This window comes from Rhinatrema bivittatum, chromosome 1, assembly GCF_901001135.1.
Source record: "Rhinatrema bivittatum chromosome 1, aRhiBiv1.1, whole genome shotgun sequence".
Classification (NCBI taxonomy): domain Eukaryota; kingdom Metazoa; phylum Chordata; class Amphibia; order Gymnophiona; family Rhinatrematidae; genus Rhinatrema; species Rhinatrema bivittatum.
The window spans coordinates 281,480,352-281,507,620 of NC_042615.1; the positions used below are offsets into that span (position 1 = coordinate 281,480,352).

General features: G+C 42.6%; 1 protein-coding gene across 1 annotated transcript in view; it reads left to right on the plus strand.

Moving 5' to 3' along the window:
• The window catches only part of LOC115094627 (kazal-type serine protease inhibitor domain-containing protein 1-like), a 59,220-nt gene extending 50,178 nt beyond the window's left edge, over positions 1-9,042 (plus strand). Inside the window, exons 5-6 of the mRNA XM_029607881.1 lie at positions 2,868-3,015; positions 8,462-9,042. Coding sequence (XP_029463741.1) covers positions 2,868-3,015; positions 8,462-8,580 — 267 coding nt within the window. The 3' untranslated portion in view covers positions 8,581-9,042. The remainder of the gene's footprint in view (positions 1-2,867; positions 3,016-8,461) is intronic.
• The last annotated feature ends 18,227 nt before the right edge of the window (positions 9,043-27,269 follow it).

The window sequence follows — 27,269 nt, forward strand, 5'->3', positions numbered from 1 at the left end:
CCGGACCGCTGCCGTTCCGGACCGCCGCTGGACACCCAGGTTATTTAAGTCATTTGGGGGGGGGGTTCGGGAGGGTGGGAGATTTAATTTAAAGGGTCGGGGGTGGGTTTTAGGGGGTTTTAATGTGCCGGCTCACGATTTTACGATTTTTCACGATATTTTACCCCCCCAAACGGCAACAATACGATTCCCTCCCCCTCCCAGCCGAAATCGATCGTTAAGACGATCGAGGACACGATTCACATCTCTAATACGTAATGCTAGAAGTGTAACTGTTCACGTGACTGCCGTATGCCGGTCACGAAAACTGACGCTGGCGTCCGGCAGCCATTCCTAGCAGAAGTAAAGTTACGTGGCAGGGGACCCCAGCATGACCTTGTCCGCCTAAGTATTTACACGCTAGTTTCAATGTAAAATCCAGGAACGTCCATGCCCTGTCCAGACAATGCCCATGTTCCACCCCTTTTTTGGAAAACAATTTTTGTGCGCACAGCGGGAGATACATATGTATCTCCCGCTGTGCGGCTTTTAAAATCCGCTCAACACACACCGGCTCAAAATATTCACGTATCTCCTGGTTCTGGCCCGCGTCGGGCTTTAAAATTCACCTTTAAGCTTTCAATTGAAAATTCACCCAATTTCAGGTCCGCTATTCATTTGCCTGTCAGACAGACCAGACTATGCAAACACTTGCATTTCCACTCTGACTTCTAATTACTGTACTTGCAGCCTGCCCGACAGACCTGGCTGCTAATTAATCCTTCACTTGTTTGCAAATAAGAATCCCCCATACATATCCCATACTATAGTAAAGTTGTTCTATAGCCCCTCAAACTGAATCTATCTTCTGTAAGGGGAATTTTCAAAATGTTAATCACATAAAAACACTTGCAAGTAGCCTCTACTTATGTAATCCATATTTTATAAAAGTTGAAAATACGCACATATTTTCACTTTCGTGTGCATATATACACGTGCAAAAAAGGGGCGTCTAGGGATATTCTGGAGTGGGGGCCAATGATTATGTGCATTTTGCCATTTTAAAAGACACTTCGTCACGTAGATTTGCCAACTTGCATAATTTTACACCTGCTAATTATGTGGTGTAAGTGATATTAAACATATTTATTGTGTCGTACTGACTGGGTGGGAAGCCTGGTGATTGGGAGGGGGGAGGGGATCAGGCTGAAGAACCAGGAGGGTCTCGACGACATAGAGACTGACTGGGCAAACTGGTGAACTAATTGGTAACACTGCATTTTTTTTAAAGTACACCGATTTATGTGAGTAATTCCTATTTTATATCTGTGAATAAAATATACGTGCATATATTTTCAAAATAGATTGGAAAATTATATGGATTCAGTTAGTTTGAAATACGTTCTTTCAAATGCACTGCACTATTTCATGCATAAACCTACATAAGTGTGTATGTTATGGGAAAGAGATACACATATTTTATTAAACACTTGTATACTGTACACATAGGTTATAAAATACTAGTATAGATCTGCTAGTGACCATATACACACGTATATGCCGCCGCACACATTTGTTTGTACGTTACCCTCTGTGTCTCTGAAAGCAGCAACATAAGCAAAGTTATTTTTAAATAATTCAGTTGACAGTTAAAATGAATTAAAATCATTGTTTGTTGCAAGATTTAAAATGCCTGAGTCAATATTAGTGTTTAATGTTCTTTGAAAGCTCCTTCCCTATCATTATGGATCTAAGTACATCAGGCTGCCAAACCTCATAGGACCTCCATGCTACAACCGTCAAACCAACACACCGTAGACTATAAATTTAAGGGCAAATTTTAAAAGCCCTATGTGCGGCATATCCGGGAGATACACACGTGACTGGGATGCGCGGATTTTAAGAGGCCCACGGCCACATGCGTATCTCCTGGTACACGGATAAAAAAAGGTTTGGCGAAAAAGGGGCGGGATCTGGGTGGGGCGTGGGTGGGCCGGGCCTGCACCCATGAAGTCAGTTACGCGCACTAGCGCGCGCCAGGATCCCACGACCGCTTAACTTGCTTCTGCTATGGACAGCGTGCAAGTAGTTAAATAACAAAAGGATGGTCAGCGGGGTTTTAGGGGTCTGGGCTAGTAGGATAAAAGGGAGGCAAGTTAGGTTGGGGTTTCGGAAGTCTGCTGCTTTACTGGGGAGAACTGGGAGGGAACTGGGAAATAGGCCTATCGCGTCACCACGCGTGCCTACTAAAATTCCCCGCCTTTACGCGCTCGAGACGGGATTCGCGTACACATGCGCGCGTCGATATAAAATCATGCGTGCATGTGCGCGCAGGTAGCTGGTTTTATAACAGTTGCACACGTGAGGCAGTTTGAAAGTTACCATCTTAGAAGGAACAACTGAAGACTGGATTCAGTGAAAGAGATATTTTGAAATTGTCAGAATAAAAAAATATATATGCTATTCCAAAAAAATTAAAATAAAATGTAAATATAGAAAACAAACATTAGGATAAAACAAGGCTGCTTTGAAAAAACATTTGATCATTTTCCCCTGGTTTCCTTCTAGAAAATACCTGACTCCCAGTACAAGTCGACTGTTTATTAAGATTTTTCTCTCTTCCTTTCATCAAAATCATCCTCATAAGCTTTTAAGTTTTTGCCCCTATTTTGTACTGTAAACCCTATGTAAATGTAAGAGGCTACGTAAAACCACAGCAAACCTGTGATGTGCATATTTTCCATATGAAATTATTACAGGCCTTAGATCTTTATTTTGGCTTTAGATCTTTCTCTATTTTTTGTGGACTTTGCCTTTGTGCCTTCATTTGGCAGCACTATGCCAGTTCTCACCTTTTTCTTCTTCTCTTTTTTTTTTTACCCTGCCAGGCCCGTGGGGGACCACAGCGCTACGCAATCACCGGCTGGCTCCAAATCCAGGAGATTCAGAAGCAGGACGAGGGCCTATATACCTGTTATTCCCGTAATGAGTTTGGGCAGGCCTCAGCCTCTGCCCGGCTCTGGGTCGTCCCTCCAGGTGAGGGGGGGGGGGGATCGTCTCATGTAATGACAGCATTATTGCTATTATAGCACTACACATTTTTCCCCACTGTTCAGCCATCCCGGTGGAAGCAGTTACAGTTATCGGTGAATGTAATATGACTGATGAAACATTACAAAAATGATTAATCTGACATTTTTTTTTTAATTTAGGATAAGTAAGAGGAGGGATATGCTCCCATATTCTGCCTTCAGTTTGTCTTAGCTTAGTTATTTTCCAGCACTAGGGGGTGCCAGAAGGAAAATCTTGTAAACATGCAGCTGCTTAAAACCTTGAAGCCTTTCAAGAACACATTCAGAAATCTTGAATACTGAAGCTACTGGTGAAACAAAGCTGGGCATTTGGCACAGTGCTACTTTGAATGTTCAGTCACTTTCGGGGTGGGAAGCAGCAACAGTTGCACCACCATATTCAAGTGGCGTTAGTGGTCGAGAGAGATCGGATAGCTATAGGGGAGACATAATCTTAATTATTCCTTATAAAAATGACATCTGCATACACAGCGCTGCAGAGTGACTGAGCAGTGATTTATCCATGAATGTAGTAAGCAGTGTACACAGTTCTATGCATCCTCAGCAATGACTATTGTTTATTTATTTAAAAAATGTATATAATCAGTACAGGCACAATTAAAAACAGTTCAGAACTTTACCTACATAATTAATAAAAACAATACAACCAACAAGACACCAACAAATACAAAACTGCCTTTTACCACCTTCCCCTGTCAAGTCACAGCCTCGGTAACATCCTAACTCTCCACATTAAGACTGAAAAAGAACATTTTAACCATCCTCCTACACTTAAAATAATTAACCTTGCTTCTAATAAAATCAGAAGGGAGTTCCAGACCTGAGGCGGTACTGATGAAAAAGGTCTGCTTCCATCCATTACCAGATTTAAACGTGTGCCCATATGAAAAATCTAGTTGTGCCCCTTTAGATACTCTAAAGGCCTGATCAGGCTTATGCCATGTCAGTTTTGCAGACAAACACTTCTCTCCATCCACCCTCATAAACTGAAAAGTAAGTGATAATAATTTAAATTGAGCCTGTTCTGCAACTGGAAGCCAGTGCATATATGCTGTCAGGGGGGACACTTTCTCCCACCTAGACTTCACACATGCCATTCTAGCAGCACTAATTCTGAATGAGTTGTAATTTCCTTACCAAAGTATTAGGCATAGGCAGCCTACCAAAAGGGCAGAACCATAGCTGGGAACTCTCAGGATTTCACCCTGAGATTCAGGGAATTTGCATCAATTGCAGGGTCTCGGGGAAAACACTAGAAATCTCAGGGCCTCTCTGTTTACAGCTCAGCCCCTCCCCTTCCTCAGTAAACCTGCAGGGAACAGGAGAAGTGGGGTGAGCCTGGAGTAAACACTGCAAGCAGCATGTGGGGAGAAACTGGAGAGGGGCTGAAATGTACACAAAACTCAGTCTGCAGCTGTGATTCCAGGACTTTGGAATCAGTCAGCTAAGGGTAGAGTGAGGATGCAGAAGTCACGGAGCTGAGAATTATAGGGGGAGGGAGCAAAGAGAGAGGTGAAGGGGAAGTACGCTGGGTCATCTCGGGAGGGAGGACAGGTGATAGTAATGGGTGGGAGAAAAAGAAAGTGTGGATTAATTGGGTGGGGGCAGTGGAAGAGAGAAAGCTGATACATAGTATCCCATTCCTTCCACCCTTTGCTAATCAACAGCAATCTCAGGATGACCACAACTCAAAAGCTCCCAAGTATGAGCATTGCAATAATCCAACTCCCAAATACCAAGAGCAAGAACTAAAATCCTCTTTAATTTAAAACATGCCTTCTTACAGGTCTGGCCTACAAAAGCATGCAATGAAAAAACGGAGTTTAAAGTGATCTGAAGAATTATAACTTTAAATGAAATAGAAATTTCAAAATCCCCCAAAGATGGCTTAATTGGCAACAGTACAGCATCCTTAAAGATGTTCCTAATACCCCAAATCTTCATTTGCTATTTATTTAACACTAAATGACTAACCTTTAGTCAACTTGAAATCCTATCCAAACAGATATTTAGTTCAAAAACTACTTCCTCAAAACTTTGATCCACCGGAATCAGGAGCTGGATGTCATCGTCATATACATAGCCTCTGACATCCAATGCCTGAAACAAACTCATCAGTGGTCGCATAAAATTGTTAAAAAGCAAGGATGATAGACATGAGCCTTGTGGCACCACAATCCTCACTGGTTCCTCCAAGGAACATTCCTCTCCTATCAGAATCCACTGAACACGACCACTTAAGAAAGAGTGGATCCAGTCCAACACTTTACCCCCCATATCCACTTGTAGACATTTATCAACCAAAATATCAGAATCTACCAGATTAAAAGCATAGGAAAGGTCTAACAGTACAAAAAAAAGAAAGAAACAACCCCACAGAATTTCCCACATCTAATTGTCTCAACACATAATCCAAAAGGGACACTAATGCCCCCTCAATATTGTGACCTGGTCTAAAACCAGATTGAAAATCTACTAAACCCCCATTATTTTCCAAAACATTTGAAACCTGCAAAATTAGTACCTTCTCAACGATCTTAGACATAAACAACAAATGGGCTATAGGAAGATAGTTCTCACAACATGTCAAATTAAGCTGCGGTTTCTTCAACAAAAGGGTAATTACTGCGCACTTAAGGATCCTAGGGGAAAAAAACCCTCTTGCAATGAAGTATTAACCATATCTACCAACCATTCTAACCACTTTGACCCAAAAACTTAACCAAACCTGGAGGACCCAAAGAATTACACGATGGATATATATCTCTCAAAAAAAGCTTCAAAGTAATTACAGAACTTGCAGAAAAATCCTCCAGTCTTCCCTGGTCAAAATTCCCATTCATTCAATTTGCCTGTCATCCAACATTTTCTACAAAACATGTACCTTATCCTGAAAATAATCTGCAAAATTTGTAACTCCCTTTTCTGCTGACTCAAAAGTCTATCCACAACACTAAAAAGTCCCCTAGTAGCATTATTTGCTGATTTTGTAAATCCTGAAAGAACCTCCTTTTTCCTAGACACGATCAAACTTCTATAATCATTAACAGACTTTCTCCAGTCCTTAAATGTTTGAACAGATCTAATCCTCTTTCCCCTTCTCTCCAAAGCCCTAGCTTTACTATGCTCCTTACACAGACACTCAAAACTGCTTATTCAGGTGAGAATTTTTTCTAATCCATTTCTTAGGTGCATCTCATCCAGTACTGAACTAACTTTATTATTCCAATCTATAAACTGATCTTCCAAACACCCCTCCACCCTATTTGTTCCTTTAAGCAGGAGCTAAAAACTGCCCTGTTTACCCTCCCCCGCTCCAATACTCCTTCACACTTTTAACCCCCTCTCTGCTCTTCCTCAGCCCATTAAAAGAAAAAATACTGCCCTATGATCAGAATAAGGGAATAAGTCCGCAGTCGTCCAACATAATGTATGAGAAAAAAGAAGTTGATCTGATCCTAGGACCAAGTAGAAAGACTAGGGGGCACTCCATGAAGTTAGCATGGGGCACATTTAAAACTAATCGGAGAAAGTTCTTTTTTACTCAACGCACAATTAAACTCTGGAATTTGTTGCCAGAGGATGTGGTTAGTGCAATTAGAATAGTTGTGTTTAAAAAAGGATTGGATAAGTTCTTGGAGGAGAAGTCCATTACCTGCTATTAAGTTCACTTACGGGCGGATTTTAAATGCCCTGCGCGCGTAAATCCGGCCGCGTAAATCCGGCGCGCATAGATTTACATCTGCTTTTAGCAGGCGTAAATCATGAAACAAAGGTAAGGTGGGGGTAGGGCGAAGGAAAGTTCCCTCCGAGGCCGCTCCGAAATCGGAGCGGCCTCGGAGGGAACAGGCAGCGCGCGCTGGGCTCGGCGCGCGCAGGTTGCACAAATGTGCACCCCCTTGCGCGCGCTGACCCCGGATTTTATAAGATAGGCGTGGCTACGCGCCTATCTTATAAAATCCAGCGTACTTTTGTTCGCACCTGGTGCGCGAACAAAAGTACGCGATCGCGCAAATTTTTAAAATCTACCCCTTAGAGAATAGCCACTGCCATTAACAATGTTAACATGGAATAGACTTAGTTTTTGGGAACTTGCCAGGTTCTTGTGGCCTGGTTTGGCCACTGTTGGAAAGAGGATGCTGGGCTTGATGGACCCTTGGTCTGACCCAGTATGGCATTTTCTTATGTTCTTACATCATGGCTTTGAGCAGCCACTACCTGCATTGGACCTCAATAATCTAACAAATGTCTTAAATTCTGAGTTTTCACACAAATAATATCATCAAAATTGATGTTAAAATCTCCCAACAATCAACAAGGAAGGAAGTTGAGAGCTAACTTCCACTATCAATTCATGAAGTTCTGTCATAGCAGATACCTCCAGAGAGGGTGGGCAATAAAGTACTAAAATACCAACAGATACTTCTACATTTAACCTCAAGAAGAGGCATTCAAGAATTGATACCTCCACATAAGGAAGTTGTTAAACTGAATATACAACCCACCCCACCCTTCCTTCTTCCTTCCTGAAGAAAAAGAGTATCCCACAGGGCACATTTGGGTTATACATACCTCACTCAGCTCTGACAGCCATGTTTCTGATAAAAATAAATAATCCAAATTATGTTGCTGAACAAAATCATGTATATAAACAGATTTGTGACTTATTGATCATACATTCAGTAAATGACAATTAAAGGAAACCTTCATCTGTCACTGTGTTCCCAAATTTAAATCATGTACACAATTTACAACTCTTAAACATTGAACCCTAGGACCATCCTTCTTAAAACCCACCCTTGACAACTCCCCATATCTACCCTTCCCCAAAACTACTGAAATATCTTCAATTTCAGTATAATCCCAACTCATTCCCAAACCCCCTATACCGAAAAACCCCCCAATTTAAAAACAATAATAAAAATACGAATACCCTTATAAACCCTCCATTGGGATTGCTATTACAAAGCAAGACCACTGTGTTTGCATTGACAGAGTAATTTTTATTATTTACAAAGCACTAGCTTCCTATATTGATGTGTAGCCACAAATCAATGACTATTTATAATGCACCATCCATGTTCATAGGGTTGTAGAACTACATAACAGATGAAATTTAAAATGTCTGTAGTTTAAAGCACTTATAGACTAAGTAAAAGATATTAAATCCAGAGAAAGAATAGTTTAGCAGAGGAAGGTTAAGTAAACCATCAATGTTCATGTAAGTGGGGGAGTTGGAATTTGAACAAGAACTATTTCTGTCATCACAACTTTATGTTCCAAAAAGCAGGCTGCACCAGAGTCCTTAATTCTAATTATAGATCCAGAAACATGATTAAATGTTAATGGTTAGCCTTTCATAGCCTTAATTTCTCTTTCTTTCTTTACAGATTCTCCTCTAGCTGTGTATGTTCAGACTCGTCATGTTGGAATCTTTGATACTGAGGATGATGAAGAGGAGGAACTGGAGGAAGGTTCTACAGATATTGAACCAAAGCAGAAAGAATGAAAGATTTAAATACAATGGGAACATTCTCGCAGATGCTGACATAAATATATACTCAGCTCTGATTGTTTTGCCTGTTATGGACAATGCATATGTTTGAACTTGGGAGACTTCCACAAACTATTCTATCTAGTTCTTAGCTTCCATCCCTATTCAGAACTGTGCCAGAAGCAAGTATGTTCAAATCCTCATCTTAAACTGTTATCTTCTGGAGTAACAGAGGTTACCAACCAAACAACAAGGTAATTAGCAAATCCAACCAGTCAACGAACCAATCCAATAACTTACTAGCCAAATACTACATCAGCCAATCCAGATCTAGAGTCAATCAACCTGTCACTCAACTGACCTGCCAGTCAATAAGCTAACTAGCCAACTATCTAAATAACCAGTAGCCAATTAGTTCAACAGTCTAACTACCAGCCAAACAGATCAATATAAAAGTCAAATAAATAGTGCACTAGATTTGACCTTTATCTTAGAATACATTTTCTCTTTTTTTTATGCAGTTCTGCAGCTCTTCATTTTCATGATATATATTCAACATCTCAAAATTTTTTATTGTTTTTAAAAAATATTCTTTGAAAATCTTGAAATTCTTAGTTTCTTTCCGCTTCTTTGGTTTCTTGTTTTGCTTGGTCTTGTTCTTGGCCCACTTAGAATGTGACAAGTTGAAAGCATAGATTGGAGAGTTTGTTAGTAAATGGGAGCATGAACGAGAGCAAGGGCTGGTTCACCCCACTGCAACTTTTCGTACTATGGTATTTTTGCAAATCAAAAGCCTTGCTTTTGATTTGCAAAGGTTCTGGGTATTTTTAGCTATTTTAACACATCTCAAAATTTGAAACCTCATTTTTATATGGAAAGTGCATCATCTCTTTTGTTTATCTGACTGAAGAGTCTCAGGCTTCTGTGATAAGTATTTGAAGGTCAATGTGTTTCCAGAAATACAAAATGATTGATTTTCTTCTAAAGTTGATGCAACCAGTTTAAGATTGTTACAGTTTAGGTGGGGATTTCATTATAGCTTTTTAAATGTTGATATATATGAAAAGTGTATGACAGTTGTACTGGGCGGGCTTTGTCACATATTCTTGGGTAATGTGAAATGTTTTACTGATGAACTCAGATTTTAAAAAAAAGCAAACAGGCATTGCCACCTTTCAGCACTGGTCTGACCATCTTTAAAGGATGCACTGTCTGAGATGTATAAAGAGTCACATTTCTAAGCAGGTGTTCTACAAACAAGGAGGATGATTTGGAAGAATGGAGTAGTCATGGTTCAGGTGCATTTTCCAAAACCTTTGACACTCCCCACAGTGCACAAGTTGCTGTAAGTCAATAACCAAGAGGTGAATCTAGAATGCTGGGCGGTACATTTAACTGCAGAATTTTTGTGTGAGGGAATTCAGGAACATATGAGCTCTGGAACAATTCTTAGAATATAAAGACAATAAGCCCTGCAATGGGGAGTCGATTGAAAAACACTGCAAAATGGAAAGAAGTTTCCCTGCTCTGTAACTGATTGCCTTAGGTTCTGACCTACACTTAATATCCCAGCAAAATGGAAGACCTAGGTGCAATTCCCAGGCTGGAATAACACTGATTGCTTGTATCTGATTTGACAAGTTGACCCTGTGAGCCCTTAGGCTGTAGGATGGTTGACATAGCCTAGTAGGCCAGGGCTGGTTTATCTTAATGGATGAACTAAGCGGTCATCTAGGGCACCAGCCATTAGGGGGTGGCAAAGAGCAGCCACGTGGGCCATGAGCGGAGTCCATCCCACTCACAGCCAAGAGGAGTAGAGGCTCGGCAGGTCATGAGCAGCAGAGACTCAGTGAGCTGCGAGCAGCACCCATCCTGTTCACAGCTGAGAAATGCAGATAACTTGGCGGTCTGTGATCTGTGCCCATTCTGCTCGCAGCTGAGAGAAGCAGAGACTCAGCGGGCTGCGAACAGCTCCCATCCTGCATTAGGCCGAGAAAAGCAGAAACTTGATGGGCCACGAGCAGCACCCATCCTGTGAGAAGCAGAGTCTCGGCGGACCACGAATGGCACCTTTGTTTGTGTGTGTGTGTGTGTGTGAGACAGGGATTTTGTGTGTATGAGAGAGCAATGGTATTAGTGAGAGAGAGGGAGGGAGCCTGTGTAAGGGTGGGTGTGTGAATGAGACAAGGAACCTAAGCGGGTGTAAGAGAGGGAGCCTGTCTGAGTGAATGAGGTTGGAGCTGGGGCCTAGACTGAGGGAGTGGGGCGAGTTCAAGGCAGAAGGTTTGCCTAGGGCACCTAATACCCTTGCACCAGCTCTATAGTAGGCGAACCCTCTAGGCCCATGATGAACATGCCATTGCTGGGAAAGGGGCAGGGGCTTCACCTATACCAGCCCCATTCCCCGTGAGTTGAGCCTTTGAGTTCCAGGGGTCGGCAGGGCTTAGGAGAATGCCCTTTCAAGGAGCAGTCAGAGAGACTTTGGGTATAGACAGTGGTCAGGGCTGGCAATGAGCAGAGAATATCTGGGTTCAGTCTAAAGGGCAAAGCAGGCAGTGAGAAGATGGAGTCCGGGTCCAGGCCAAGGGTCAGGGCAAGCAGTGAGCAGAGAATAATCAGTATCCAAGCAGGGGTCAAAACCAGGAAGTCAGGCCAAGACAGACAGGATGGACCGAGATGGAACACCGAGTGGCAGGACAGGACAGAACAGTAAGGACAAGGCATATATATATATATATATATATATATATATATATATATATATATATATATATATATATGCCAATGATAGCAGAAATGTACCAAATGGTCCATCCAATCTGCCCAACAAGATTCTTATGGTAATATCTGTCGAGCTGTGCAGGTTACCCCCAAGTTTCTCTTAAGGGCAATCTGTGCAGTTATCCCCAAGTCTTATGATGAAGGTAGTAATATTTACAATCAAAGACCAAGCAACTGTAAAACCCATAAAAAATGACTGTTAGCAACATTTTACTGGATGAGGAGCTGCTTGACTTGCTTCTGCTAAGGGTAGTAGGTATCACACTGAGCGGATTACCCTCATGCACCCTATTTTTCATTTCCATCCACTAGTCTTTAGGGACCCACAGTGTTTATCCCATGCCCCAAGGCAATGAGAAACGGGGCATGGCAGGGAAAGGACAAGGTACAGAGGATAAGGCAAGGGCACAACCAGGCAAAGCAAACAGCAGGCACACAGACATAAACAACAAAGCACGGAAACAACAAGACGAGCACAGGAAGAAGCATTACGCGCTGCTAGGCAAGAGGACCTGTTGCTGAGGCAATGATCCAGGGCTCCAGCTGGGTTTAAATGGCCCAGAGGGCCTGACGTCATCAGGGAGCGCTGAGTCCTGGTTCCTGCCACAGGTCCTTTAAGAGCTGCGCAGGAGCGCATGCATGCATGCCTTAGGAGTCAGTGTGGTGTGACCAGTGGCAGATACAATGGCACTGTTCCTGCCTATCCGCAAGTCAGGCAGCATCCAGGGTGACTGCGGCTGGTCGTGGGGACATCCCGCATCCAGGCAAATGTTACGACCTGAAGAAGTGACATAATCTCTAACCAGATGCTGCTAAGATCTGTCTCTAGCTGCTCTTTTGATTAGTCACATTTTTTTCCCAACGTTTTATGTCAATAAAGTTTTGGGGCTTTTAGGATCATTTTCTTGATCTAAATCCTTTCTGACCTTGGTTTTGATCTTTCCATGGATCATAATGTCCTGTTTCTACACACAATAATTGTGTGTAGAGAATTCATGGATTGTAATAAAAACCCTGGAATAGTACTTATAATGTAAAGGCAGTTTGCATTCAACAGGGACTGCCAGTATGGCTAAATAATACAATGAAAGAAGCTATTAAAGCCAAAAAGGCATTCTTTAAAAAAATGAAAAGCAGTTCCTAATATGGAAAATAGAAAAAAAGCATAATTCCTGGTAAATTAGATGTAAAACATTATAAGCCAGGCCACACAAGAATTTGAGGTGAAATTGTCAAAGACGTAAAAATTAATAATAAAAATATTTTCAAGTAGTTAAAAAAGAAGCCTATAAGGGAGTCAGTTGGATTGTCAGATGAGTGAGGTAAAAGGGACACTCAGAAAGACTACAGCCATAGCAGAAAAACTAATTGAATGTTGTTTACTTTGATCTTCATTGCAAAGGATGTTGGGGAGATACCCACACTAGAACCATTTGTTGCGCCAGGAGGTGGACCCTTGGCCTACTGCAGGATTGGTAGGCTCCCTGCTCGGACCCAGAGAGCGCCTGCCACCAGGAGGCAGCGTACAAGAGGAGACAGAGGCTAGCTGGAGCTTTGCCACTAGCAACCCGGCGTTTCCTCGGGTTGAGCCCTTGGGTACCCGGACTACCTTGTCTTAGGTGGGCCTCTCAGGATCTCCTAGATAGAAAGTTCAGAAGTGTGCCCACCACGATCAAGGGTGCGCGGTCGATATTCAGGCCAGATGTCCGGGATGCCCGAGAAGGCGAAAAGAGAGTCTCTGAATGTATGGCAAGGATCAAGGCCAGATTTAAGGAAGCGTGGTCAGCCAATGCAAGGGTCAGAGCCAGTAATCAGTCCGTGGATAGTCAGGCAAAGCAAGGGTCAAATACCAGTAGTCAGTCCATGGGTAGTCAGCCAAAGCAGAGATCAGGTTCCAGGAGACAGTCAGACGTGGTCGAGTTCAGGCAGAGGTCAGTTCCAGGCAGTATGCAGACGTGGTCAGTTATCAGGCAGTGTGCAGATGTGGTCATGGAAAAAGGCAGAAGGTCAGGGGCAGGCAGCGATCACCGTAGTCAAGAACAGGCCGAGGTCAGTACCAAGGCGCCATATTTGAAATCATAGGTTGAGGCAGCGTTTGTCCGGGTATTGAAGAATATTGGCCGTCTTATGCAAAAAATATTGAGAAATATCCCCTGAAGAAGATTGTTTTCTACAATCGAAACATGATTCATGTCGGGAATGATTTAATTTATATTTCATAATGGATGGGCTAAGTATTCCTCTTTTCAACATTTGTGGTTAAAAAATTTTAAATTAGTGGTGAGAAGTATAGATCTTTTTCATATTGATACACCTTTTTTAGGGGTGATTGGAAATCAAAATTAGTGGTAAAAATTAGTGGTAAGAAACCAAGTTGTTTGAATAAAGTTTAATACTGGTATGAGCAAAATGACAATAAATGATTAAATATTATATTTTGCTTTGTAAGCTGATTGAAGCTTGCGGCCCATTGCGAGGCGAGAGGCTGCAGATTGAAATTCCAAAGCAAAGATTTTTATGATATTGTCATTTGCCATTAATTGGGTTGAGATTTGTGGATTGGACTTTTGATCCTTTTCCCTCTCTTTGTCAGTTTTTGATTATATTAGAGAGGTGTTCTGCTTCTTTGTCCTCACAGAAAATTGTCATGACAATAAAACAGACTAAAATGAAGACAGCACTATGCCTCCAATACCCAGTGTATTTAGCCAATGTCAAGAGAAAGCAAAATTAAAGACATCCTGATCCAGCTGAACCAAGAAATAATCAGTTAAGGACAGCAACAGGGTTTCTGTACTATGATTGGGACGGAAATCACACTGAACATCATGTAAAATTGTATTCTCATGAATAAAATCTGTAAGCTGTGAGTAGTCATAGTGCGAAGATTTGAGATGAGTCTATAACTTGAAATAAAGTCAGAAGGTAAGTTGGCCTTTTTTAGACCTGGTGTAACCATGGCCACTGTCATAATTGTGAGCCCTTAGGTTGTGTCATGGTTGTTGCAGCCTAATATGCGAACTTACCAGACCCATGCTGACAGCTGGCAGACATGCCCTTGCTGGGACTGAGCAGGAGCTTCACTTATATCAGCCTGTTCTCCACAGGTTGAGCCCTTGGGTTCCAGGTGCCAGCAGGACTTAAGTCAATGTCCCTTAAGAGCAGTCGGCGAGAGAGAGGATCCAAGTATAGGCTTAGGTTAGGGTTAACAGGGAGCAGACAGTAACCAGGTCCAGGCCGAGAGTCGGGGCAGGCAGCAATCAAAAAGTGGTCAGGGTTCATAGCAGAGGTCAATATGGAAGGCAGCAGTGGAGGGCAGCAGTGCTCCTGACTACTTTCCCGGCTTCTCTTAGCTTTTTCTGTCTTTCACTTTCTGTGATCTTTTGTAGTTTATGAATGCTAACCTTTTCTCCCTTACCTTTTCAGCTACTTCTTTACAAAACTATAGTGGCCTCTTTTTCCTCTTTTCTTTATTTACTTTCCTAACAAAAAGGTTAGTTGCCCTTATAATGTCTCCTTTTAGTTTTGCCCACTGCTCTTCTACTTCCCCTAGATTTTCCCTACCAGCTAATGTCCTCTTGAGGTACTTCCCCATTTTAACAAAACTAGGCCTGGATTTTCTATCTTCACGCACCTCTCTGAATCCCGCGGTAACGGGGGGTGGAGGGGCAAAGTGGGGATCAGGCCTGCGAAAGCTGGCAGCGATCGTACCACCGCGGTGATATCGCTGCCAGCTTTTGCACCCAATAGCGCCACCGTGAAATGCCGACACCGCCCCGACTCCTCCCCTATTTAGCTATTGCGTGCGAAAAGTCCCTTTTCACATGCGATACGCTTACAAAATGACCCCCTTGGTTTCCTACCTATGAATTAACCTTCATCTCTTGTACTCTAATACTGAATCACACCATCTGGTGATCACTGATCCCAGATGTTCATCAACCACAACATCAGAGATATGCTCCCCATTGGTAAGCACCAGGTCCAGTATTGCTTCCTCTCATGTGGGTCTTTTACCAGTCAACAGAACAATTTTCCTTGCAAAGAATCCAGGATCTCCTTGCTTCTAAAAGACACTGCAGCTGAGATGTCCCCTCCCTAGGCCCTAGAACTGAACGTAAATGGCTGACATTTTTTATGTTAATGAACAGACTGTGCAGGAGGAATATGACTTACTATTTGCACTTATTCAAGATTCACTGCCTGATTTGTTTTGCATCACAGAGAGTTGGCTCTCTATGACTGCTAATGTTCTTGTACAACAGTTATGTCCACCGGGTTATACTTTCACACACAAGCCCAGAATATTGAAAAAGAGTGGGAGTATAGCTGTTATTTATAAAGATGATCTTGTGCAGTAGCTTTTACTATAGGACCGGGCTTGCGCGACACACCGGCACACTGCAGGTGACACACACTTTGGAAAGCTCTTCTATAGGACTATGAAGAAGGTTGTGAAAGTTTGATTGTTAGACTAAATACTTGGGTCCTTGCTTTAGCTTATCAGCCCCCAAATTCTAATGGTATTGAGCCTCTGAAGCTTGCAAAGTCTCTCTCTTTGTTAAGTATAAATTATCTTTATTTTATTTTACTGGTGGATTTTAATATGCATGAAGGAAACATCTCAAATAACATTTAGAAGAATTCTGGTCAATATTAATCTCTCTGGAATTAACAGAGTTGATTCCTGGTCCAACACATCATGCTGGTTACATTTTAGACCTAATAGGGGCACCCAAAACCTGAGTATCTGAAGGGAGAGTTAAAGATTTTCACATAATGTCTATTTTGTGATCTGATCATCGTTTAATCAATTTCTCATTTGATACTATCTGTATCAAACCTTCTTTTATTGGTGGGGCTAATAAATCTTTTCAAAGTCCCATTGATTTAGATAAGTTTGTTAATAAATGGGATTTGGTAGCATTGATTTATTGTCTGGTGATGTCATTCACATGGTTGTCTCTTTCAATGAGGATCTGTTAAATGTTTTAGGTAACGTAGCTCCACTGAGGACAACCAAATCCTCCTTGGTTAAAAAGTGTGTCCCAGGTTTACTGAGGAGCTTATTGGCCTCAAAAGGAATATGAGAAGAGAGAACTGAATCTACTAAAGCTGAGTTTATTTTAATTCATTCTCAGTATAGGGCTAGTTTTATTTCTTCTAAAAAATCATATTATACTACCTATTTGCAGTTTTCTCTCAATTGTCCAAAGAAACTCTTTGAAATTGTCAATAGTTTGCTTTGCTCAGGCTCTAATACTTCTACTAGTAGTGGTCTAGACTGCAAACTTTTTGTCACTTATAGTTTGGACAAGGGCACTTGTCATCAGACTCGGAGGTCCAGCCGTCCCTTTGGTCCCAGTTAGAGGTAATTGCCAGTATGGAGGTCAAAGGGACTGTAAGGACACTTAGAGCTTTGCATTGTCCACTGGATCCTTGCCCAGTAGGTCTAATCATTAGCTTATTATCTCATTTTCAAGATGTTATCACGGCCATTATTAATTTATCACTTGCCCAAGGTGTTGTTCCATCACATTTTAAACCATCGAAGATCACAGAAAATGGAAGACAAGAAAAGTTAAGAGAAGCTGGGAAAGTAGTTAAGAATGCAGAAATTCAAATGGAAGAAAAATAGCAAATTCGGTAAAATGGGGAGATAAGACTTTTTTAAGATATGTTAGTGATGGAAGTGGAAAAGACTCAGAGGTGAAGGGGAGGAATATGTAGAGGTTGATGAGGAAAAGCAAAATTGCTTAACAAATATTTCTATCTGGTGTTCACTGTGGAAGGGCCTAGAATAAGACCACAAAAAAATGAACAAAAATAATATTGGCAGTGAGGTAAACCTCAATCAATTTTCAGAACAGTATGTTTGTGATGAACTAACTAAACTTAAAGTAGATAAGGTGATGAAACCAATTGGGAAATATCCAAGAGTATTGAGGGAACTTAGAGACGTCCTAGCAGAGGAGAGGGGCAGATGTGGTTCCTATTCATAAAAGTAGAAGCAAGAGGAGGCTGGGAACTACAGGCTGGTTAATCTGACCTCTGTGGTGAGCACCTTAATGGAATCGCTGCTAAAATAGAGGATACTACAGTTTCTGGAATCCAGTGGATTGTATGATCTGAGTCAGCATGGTTTTACTAAAGGTAAATCTTGTCAGATTAATATAATCAATTTCTTTGATTGGGTGACCAAAGAGTTGGATCAAGGGAGAGCGCTAGGGGTAGTGTACTTGGATTTCCATAAGGCCTTTTACATGGTTCCATACAGGAGACTTATAAATAAATTGAGCACTCTTGGTATGGAACCTAGTGTCTGGCTGGGTTAGAAGCGACAAAGGGTAGTGGTAAATGGAGTTTACTTGGAGGAGGAGGCATTACTAGTGGTGCGCCACAGGGATCAGTCCTGGGACTGGTTCTTTTTATTTATTTAACACTTTTCTATACCGACCTTCATGGTAATAACCATATCAAATCGGTTTACGTAGAACGGGGTAAGAAACTTTAACAATAAACAATCATTTAACAAAAGGAGCAAAGTTATAATCAACAAGGTGGATAAACTTGGAGGCATAGGTAGCCAGAAAAAAGAGTAGAAGGAGGCAAATAACCAAGAACATAACAAAATTAGAAATTAGGAGATTATAAGTATTGGATACTCAGTATTATAAGTATTGGATACTTTTCAACATTTTCATGTGTGACATAGCAAAAGGATTATCAGGAAAGATTTTTTTGCCAATGATACAAAAATCTGCAAAAGGATAAAAAGAGTCATGGGATACAGGTGAAAGGTGGTAACCTAAAGACTAATCGTAGGAAATATTTCTTTATAGAGCGGATGCATGGAAGAGATTCCCAGTGGAGGTGGTGTACACAAAAATAGTATCTGAATTCAGGAAAGCAAGGGATAAATATATGGGATTTCTGAGAAAGTGATGGGAATTATAAGGGCTACATAAATTGAATGGATGAATGACTAGATGGATTGATGATCTTTTACTGCCTTCATGTTTCTATGTTTCTAATGCGGCTGGCACCATTTTGATGTATGATCATAGAAATGTGCGGCTGTAGATTAAAATGTTGCTAGCCATACTGGTGGAAGGCACCAAAGTGACATCAACTTAGCACCATCTTTCAGGGAGATAGCACTGTTTTTAAAGTACTAGGATCCAGGAAAGAGTGATGTCATGGGCCTAGGCCTCAGAGATGGGTCCAAATCAGGACTAGGACTCAGTGCCAGGTATTAGCCTGAAGCTAGGCCTTGGTGTTAGATCCAAACCAGGCCTATGCTTTGGCACTGGGCCCAGCCTGGAGCTAGTCCTCAGCACCAGGTCTGGCCAGGGCCTAGGCCTCAGTACCGAGCACAGCCCAGGGCTAGGCTTTTGTTCTAGACCCATCTCAGGGCTAGGTCACTGCTCTGGACCGGCCCAGGGCTAGGCCTTCACCTCGGATCAAGGCCATGGTACTGGTCCTAGGCCTTGAGGCAAAGGGGTCAGCCCCAGCCTATGCCTCAGCGCAGGGCACTAGATAGTTTTTTGACTGGGGAGGGCCAGTTAGATGGGCTGGATACCTATTTTTTCTTTAAATGCCATGAAGAAGATTGTTTTTTATTTGTTCCATTCAGAATGAGCCAAAAATTGCTTCATTTGTTACATTTTTGGCATGCATTATAATCAAATGCACATCCCTAAGCAGCAGTGACCTGGGAGTTTTCAAGTAACTACAGGTACCTCTGATACATACATTCATTTTCATCACAGAAGACACTAACTGATAAGCTCTGAATATGCTGCTGCATCCTTCCTTCCTGCAAGGGAGGTGTAAATAAAGCTGAACTCAAATGGCAACTTCAAAGCTGCTTTGCTCTGGCAGAACATATTCTGTATTGATTTAGTGCTCGTTCCCTCTTCAGAAGCACTTATGATAAGTGGAGGGCAGCAGAATTGTGACCTGCAGCTGAGATTATTTATCAAAGAACACCCCCAATGGGATGGAGAGCATTAAAATAGTGACACAGCTGGCAGGAAAGAACCATAAACCTTAAAGATCTACTGCAACCTGCTAGGAAAACTCCCCTCAATATGAAGTCTCAACTGATGTGAATGTGTGTGTGACCCCTGGGCTGATAGTCCCAGATACAGGCCCTGGAACCATACCTCAAACACAAAACTCTTAAAGCCTATCTTCCCAACTGTTTCATTATCTGAATGTCCATGATTCTTTGAGCCGGGGGTGAGGGTGGAATTCTCTTAGGCCTTGTGCATTCTTTAAAGTCAAATCTAAATTATAGTTAATTTAAACAGCACTAATGATTTCAGCAGCGATAATGAAATGGGAAGCTTATATGATTTCCAATATAACAATATAACTTTTACTGATGAATGGTGAAACTGCTGAAAATTCTTTACAGCTTTAGTTGTTTTACTATACGATGGTACTGATTAAAGTCTTCAAGTAAATTAGTGACCTCTCTTTCCAAACCGATTGATATTAATAGATCACTTCCCATGCTGATGAATACATTTAAAGTCTCTTCCATGTAATCAATCAGGGCAGTTTGTAAGGCAGTTTTACACCTAGATGCAGTTGGTAGGCCGTACCAAGGTGAAACATGCTCACTGGGTGGGCACACTGCTGGTGGGCAGAAATAGACCAAGAGTTATGGTCACTAAAAATCTCAATTATGCTCACAAAGCCCTTATTTTACAAGTGTACCATAAGTGTCCAATTTAGTCAAAGTCCATACAGGAAAATCCAAATTCCTCCTACCTCTCCTGACGTTCTCCTTCCTTCTCTTTACTTATGATACTTGATGAGCACCTTTATATGCCTTTTCTGCTTGAATCTCTTTGAGATGATAGGTGAACCTACTACTAGGTCCCTTCACTCCCCTTCACTCCTTCCCACTCCTCTTCAGTACTCCTCATTGTCCACCCATGATCTCTGGATGAGAAATACCACTCCCTTAGGTTACACACACTGAGGCTTCTGGTGAGGACTCAAGTATGGTTTAAAATAAATGTTTCAAAAAGGGAAAACCAAGATAAGAAATAAGGTGGGTGGAAAAAGTCCTGTCTCAGGAAACACAAAACATCAGCAGGTTTCCAGATATGGTCTGCACTATTCCAGACACAGTCCTTCAAAAAGGTGAAAGCTCTCTGTCTCCTTTTCCGAACCCAGATCTCAATCCAGAAACCTCAATGGCCTTCCTCCTTCATGTAACCCTTTGCTGGGGTGTTGGTGATTCCCCTAGGACCATAAAAGTATTTATAAGTCAGGACAGGGCTGCTCTTGCCATCCTTCCTCTCCTTCCTGAACTTCCTAGGGAGTGAGCTCTTTCTGTGTGGGGAGAGGAAAACCCCTTTGACCCAGGTGATGAAGTGTCCCTCCTGTGTATATATTTCTGGTGTGGTGTTATCCTCAAGGACAGACAGACTGAACTCAGACTGGGTGTTCAAATCATATTTACTGATTAATTCCCAAAGGTCAATAACTGTCTCACAAACATTTAGCAAATGAAACTGTACAGTTGAACTATTTACACACTGTCTCTGTGGGGGTGCTGGTGTCCATCTCACCAGCTCCTGGAGGGAGCTTGCCACTGCCTATTCATATGTGGAAAGTCCAGTAGAGAGAGAATCCTAGTGAGAGGCCCTACACCACAAAAAGATCATACCCAAGTCCAAAGATCAGTCTGATGCCCACAGCCTGTGTCCCAATCCCTTTGGGGTGGAGATCCGATTGGGAGCCTCCCAAGGCTTGTTGGTGTAACTTTGAAGGACCTCTCAGGGAGAGAGGCCAAATGACCACACTCTATACTTCTCTAACTCTGCCTTATGCTCCTGTGATAGCCAATCCAGTCAGATCAGTGGAGAATGGAAAATCCCATGATGATACTAGTCCAGATGGTAAGGGACCTAGAGCCATCTAGTGACAAACCGAAGGGTTGTTCACATTAAAATAAACAAAACTAGTGAACAACCATGGACATGCTGTCCCTGGAAGGGTCAAGTGAAAATTCCACACCCTAAAATTGTGGCAGGGTTTTATAAGAGCACACCATTCCAGGCTCCTCGTGGGGGACCTACACACCCACTCTAACTACATCTCCATTTCTTCCCTATATCAATGGAATATTTCTTCTGACAGAAATCTAGATCTAGTAGAGCTCGAGTTCTTTTAGAGATCTAGGAGGATCTCTGCATGTGTACTCAGTTACACCTAGATGCTAGAAGTGTGAATCCTGGCACCAGTGTACAGTGCCAGTGCACAAGCACAGATTTCCAATTAGGCAAAGTAGGAGCCTCCATCTCTGTTCCAGAGCCACTGTCTCCCAAGCACCAATCAGCCTGAGTGGCTCCAAATGCCATAAGCACTGTTAAATAGAATTGCAGCTGGCCCAGACCTGCACCTTTAAAGGAGCGGGTCTGATGGGTAATCTACTGCTCAGACTGAGCATGCGAAGGTGCCACCAAGACAGAGCAGGAGGCCCCTCTTTTACTGCAGGGCGTATTTGGAGAAAAGACCCTACCACCACTGGCCCTACAATTGTGGAGAGCGACCTTTCCCTAACCCTATGCATAGGGGCACTGAAGAGGAAAAATCTGGCCTGAATAGGCATGAAATCCTCTGCAGCAAGAAGAAGGTTAGGAGTTCTATTAAAAAAAATAAAAATTACCGGAGATCACGTGATGCAGTGAGCAGGGGAAGACGAGCATCCCTGAGTTCTGGGTGCCTCCCCCTAAAAATCCAAATCCTTCTGGATGGGGAGAGGGTTTAATTGCAGATTTTACTACTAAGGTGAGATTATCTCAGTTCAGGGAGAGCTGTCATGGTTATTTACCCATACAAAGACATATCCACGCATCTGGCGAAAAAGGAGAAGGAAAAACTACATTTGTCAGATGGCTACCGCTAAAGATTCTGCTCTTGCTGTCATTCTTAACTATACTGTGGTCTCTGATCTCATGGCAGGGGTTGTGGCAGCTTTGAACTCCTGATTCGATGAGCTTTCAATGCAAATAGATGAAAGCGTCCTTGTCAGATTATCATTCTCGACTGGAAACTGAGGAAGGACAAGTTGGCGTAGTGGAAATGATACTATGATTTTGAATATCAAAATTGCCAAATTGGAGAAACTTGTGAGTTCACAAGATGCCAAAATCAATGACTTGTGGGCTTTGCAGATAGTATAACAGATGTTAAATTGCAAAAGGTGATTGAGAAATGGCTCCACATAGAGCTGGGCCTAAATGACCTGGTAGGCCATACCAAGGTGAAACATGCTCACAGGCATAGTTGAGGGCGCTATTAGGTGCCGCGGGTGGGCCGCGTGTTTTCCTCCCCTTACTGAATAAGGGGTAAGGGAAAACACGCGTCCAGAGCAGGGCTGACAGTGCGCTCCGACGGAGCACACTTTACTGTATCGACCTGTGGGTGGGCACACTGCTGGTGGGCAGAAATAGACCAAGAGTTGTGGTCGCTAAAATCCTCAATTATGCTCACAAAGCCCTTATTTACAAGTGTACCATAAGAAAAAATAGCTCAGATATGAAGGACAATGGCTTTTCATTTTCCAGGATTTTTCAACGAGAGTGTTGTTGCTATAGGGAGAATTCATGCCTGTATGTACTGATCTTGTCAATCATTAGATCCAGTCTGAGGTTTTGTATCTTGCCTGACTGAAAATATGGGCTAGTGATGGTACACCCAGCTCTATGATGAGGACGTGATATATTCGGCGCTATGAAGAGGTGAACATTATTGGACATTATGCCTTCATGAAGTGTCTTTTTGACGAGGTGAATGCTACACAAAAAGTTTGGACAATTTATTATTTGAATGGAAAGAAACAGACTGTTCCCTGAGGTAGGAAGCCTGGTGACCTCCGAGTTGGTCTTCTTTCTTTTGGAAATTCATCATGACATTCAGATGGGCATCCATGACAATTGTTTAAGATAAGTTTTCCACAGTTTTCACTAATTTCCCAAAATATAATAAGGTGGAAGGAGGCATAGACCAACAATTAAATTATAAATCAGGCAATGAAAAAAGTTGCAGGAAATATTGCAGCATTAAGCCTGGTGATATGATGGTCATGCCTTATCCATCTCTTATTGATTTTTATTGTTCAAGATAATTCCAGGTTAAAAATTTGAAGGAAGGTTTTTGTTTATTTTGATTTATTAGTATTTCCTATCTGGGACTTTTTTCATTATACATTAAAATGTTTGATTCGGCCAAGGAGGCAAAGGAATCTTTACAAGTGCTTCAGAGGTCAGATGTGTGATTCTCTGTTTGCAGTCGAAGTCTAATTCTTATGGGTTCTCATCTCATAAGATGCAATTATGCCTCGATTAACTTCCTGAGAGGATCTTATAAAAGAGTTGACTTTCAACATATTTCTGATTTCTTTGTAAATGTATCTAGACATGTATTTAAAGCAGTGAGCACATTAGTTTGGCCTGTAATTGCAGGTGAGTGACTGAGTGAGTCCATGGGTGCTGCACACCTAAGTGGAGGCTGAAGCCTCATAGCCTGCTGCATGTTTTGAGATACATTGAGCCGGCGACACTTGGTAGGATTGTGAGAACAAGACATTGTGAAATCTTGAGCCTCCTTTTTAGTGCCATGCTCGCTGATTTCCTACAGGCTGAAGAGCGCTCACATGACATATTGGACTCCGGCATTTGGGGTTCCCACAATAGTTGGCCTTGGGGAATACTGAATGCTGCTCTTCACTCGGAGGAGTTGATGGGAGGACCAATACTGCTGACTTTTTCCCCTAAATGGAGGGTTCCGGACCGCCGCTGAACGACCTCCTGCAGTCGATCTCCTGCCAGCGCCATTTTCCGTACGGAAAACGATTCGCAGCAGGAAATCGCTCCCGGACCCCCGCTGGACCCCCAGGAACTTTTGGCCAGCTTGGGGGGGCCTCCTGACCCCCACAAGACTTGCCAAAAGTCCAGCGGGGGTCCTGAACGACCTCCTGCAGTCGAATCGTGTTGGTCTATGGCCGCCGCCATTTTGCGCCGCCATTTTGGAAAATGGCGCCGGCTGAAGACAACACGATTCAATTGAGGGGGCCGTTCCGGACCGCTGCCGTTCCGGACCGTCGCTGGATCCCCAGGTAATTTAAAGCACAGATGCAGCTTTGATTTCCTTAAGAGAAGCGGGACACGGGAGTTGGATAAACCTGTCTTAACAAACAGTGCAGTTAGCCACCTTTGGGCAAACTCAGCTGGAGCTAAGCTAATGAAATATATTAGGGAAAAAATTAAGTAGAGCAAGAAATAAGACCGCCGCCGTTCCGGACCGCCGCTGGATCCCCAGGTAATTTAAAGCATTTGGGGGGGGTTCGGGAGGGTAGGGGATTTATTTTAAAGGGTCGGGGGTGGGTTTTAGGGGGTTTTAGTGTGCCGGCTCACGATTTTAACGATTTTCACGATACTTTACACACCCAAACGGCAACAATACGATTCCCTCCCCCTCCCAGCCGAAATCGATCGTTAAGACGATCGAGGACACGATTCACATCTCTAGTTTCCAGAGTAAAGCAAATAGTTGAACTATGGTTCACGATATGAAACTTCAGGGGATATGACTCAGAAGCAACGTCAGGAAATATTTCTTCACAAAGAGAGTGATGGATGCCTGGAATGCCCTTCCGGAAGAACTGATGAAGCAAAAACAGTAAATGAATTCAAAAGGGCATGGGTTAACACTGTAGATCCCTAAAGGCTAGAGTTCGAAATTAAGAAAAGAGTGTACGGTGGCTTACCTGCTGAAGTCATAGGGATTACTATTCTTAACCAATGATTTTGACACAATTGCAGCATCGCCCTCTGTTTTGACAGCAGGCGGGGGGGGGGGGGGGGGCGGGAATGGGAATTGGATTCAGATGACAACCAATGTTGGGCTCTAACATTTACGGTCTAGGGTACTGACATGCAGACATTAGGGAAAAAGCTCAGGACTGCCAAGACCAAAAGCAAAGCATGTTCAAACAGCAGCATTGTATGAATGACCAAGAAGGCTGCTCACCCTGTAAAATGTTGCTAGTAATTTTGTTATGGGTTTGACAGTTGCTTGGTTTTGATTTTTTATATTACTACCCTCAACTTAAGGCTTGAAGGTAACCTGCATGGAGCAGCAGTTATTACCATAAGAAGCCTGCTGGGTAGACTGGATGGATCATTTGGTCTTTTTCTGCCATCATTACTTTGTTACTATGTTATCATGATCCTCTTGCTATCTCCTCCCTCCATCCCCAATCCTCTCATCATCCTACTCCTAGTCCTCCTCCCTCTCCTCTACCTATTCCTGGTCCTCTCACCCTCTCCTTCTCTTCTCCCCATCCCCAAGATCTCCCTCCTGTACTGATACCTGAGATCTTTTTTCCTCACCCAATAAAATCAAAATATAAATTATACAGACACAAGCAAGCTTGGGAAACTACTTTATTTTTATAACATAATATAAAAGATGGACATGTTTGCTAATGTGCATCAACATTTTTTAATCTCTGCCACAGAATGTACCCAGAATCTGTAGGGCTGTGCCTCAGACCTTCAATTCCCTGTTGTCCAACATTACTAAAAGCAGGGTGGGAGTGACAAAAACCTAAATCCATCACAACCCAGGAGCTAGGGGAGCTCGGGAATATGAATATATGCTCATAAATGCCTTTCCCCCCATCATTTTGGACTGGTCCTTAATGCAAGTTCTGCTAATAAAGAAGACCGCTTCATAGGTCAGTAGTAACCTCTGCCCTCTCAAAAAAAACCCAAAAAACAGGTATATATCTCTTTTGCATCCCAACCTTCTCTTCAATTCACAATAAAACCCCACCCTGTTTCAATCCAACATTAAGAACCCACCCCAGATCCCCTCTGTCCCTGCGGGCAGGAGGAAAGCTTACCTCTGGCTTCAGACAAAGTGCTTCAGTCAAACAGCAAGGGAGAGACAGTGTTGGTTCTTAATGCTGGACCGGGCAAAGGTGGGGGGGGGTTGGCATGGTCATTCTGGGATTTGGGTAGGCTTTTTATTGTGGATCGGGGGGGAGGGTGCACAGAACACTGTGTGCTGACCCTGCCGTGCAGAGTCAGTATGCTAGCATTTATTTACAGCCCCTGTCTGGGATCAAAATTTTCCACTGTAAATTTACTTAGCTCCAGTTAATTGTGTTTTTAGGAAATAGCAAGATCATAATTAAATAGGTCCCTACTATGCCACTGACATTTTTGCATTAGCGGGCATGGTCATTTTTACCTTAGCTCCATTTATGCTACACATCACGTTTTTATCTCTGCAGTAAGGGCTTAGAGGGCAGCTTTCAAACAACTATGTGCGGCAGCATATATGCACGTATATGGCCGCGTGTAGATCTATGATAGTATTTTATTACCTGCGCTTATCATATATGTGCGAATTATAAAATACACGTATCTTTACTCTAGAACATGCGTGTGTATGATTGCTTATGCGCGAATACATGTGTGGCAGATCCTCTGGTCCGCCACCAGATGGCCCTAGATCCTTTATCAAGAAAACATAGCTTAGTGAGACTTCCATTCCTTTTCAGCACCTCTCAAGCTGGAGGGCTATGACTGGTTGTCTCAGTGTACTTAGGGAGGTGATCAGAAAGAACAGTGTGGTCATCTGCAGTTAGCCTGTGGATAGAGGCAAAAGCGCTTTGGTTCTTCTATTTAAGCTGGGCCCTCTGACCATTTGAAGATTTTTTCCCAGGAGGTTCCCCTCAGAACACTCCCTGTCTGAGAGGTCCTGCCTACATATGGAAGAGAGATAGATCTTTGCAGGATTCCTTTCTGGATTTTCATTTTGGGGAAAACCTTGGTCCCCAATCCCGGGACCAGGAACTGTAAGCCATTCTTCTACTGCTAGGGAAGGCA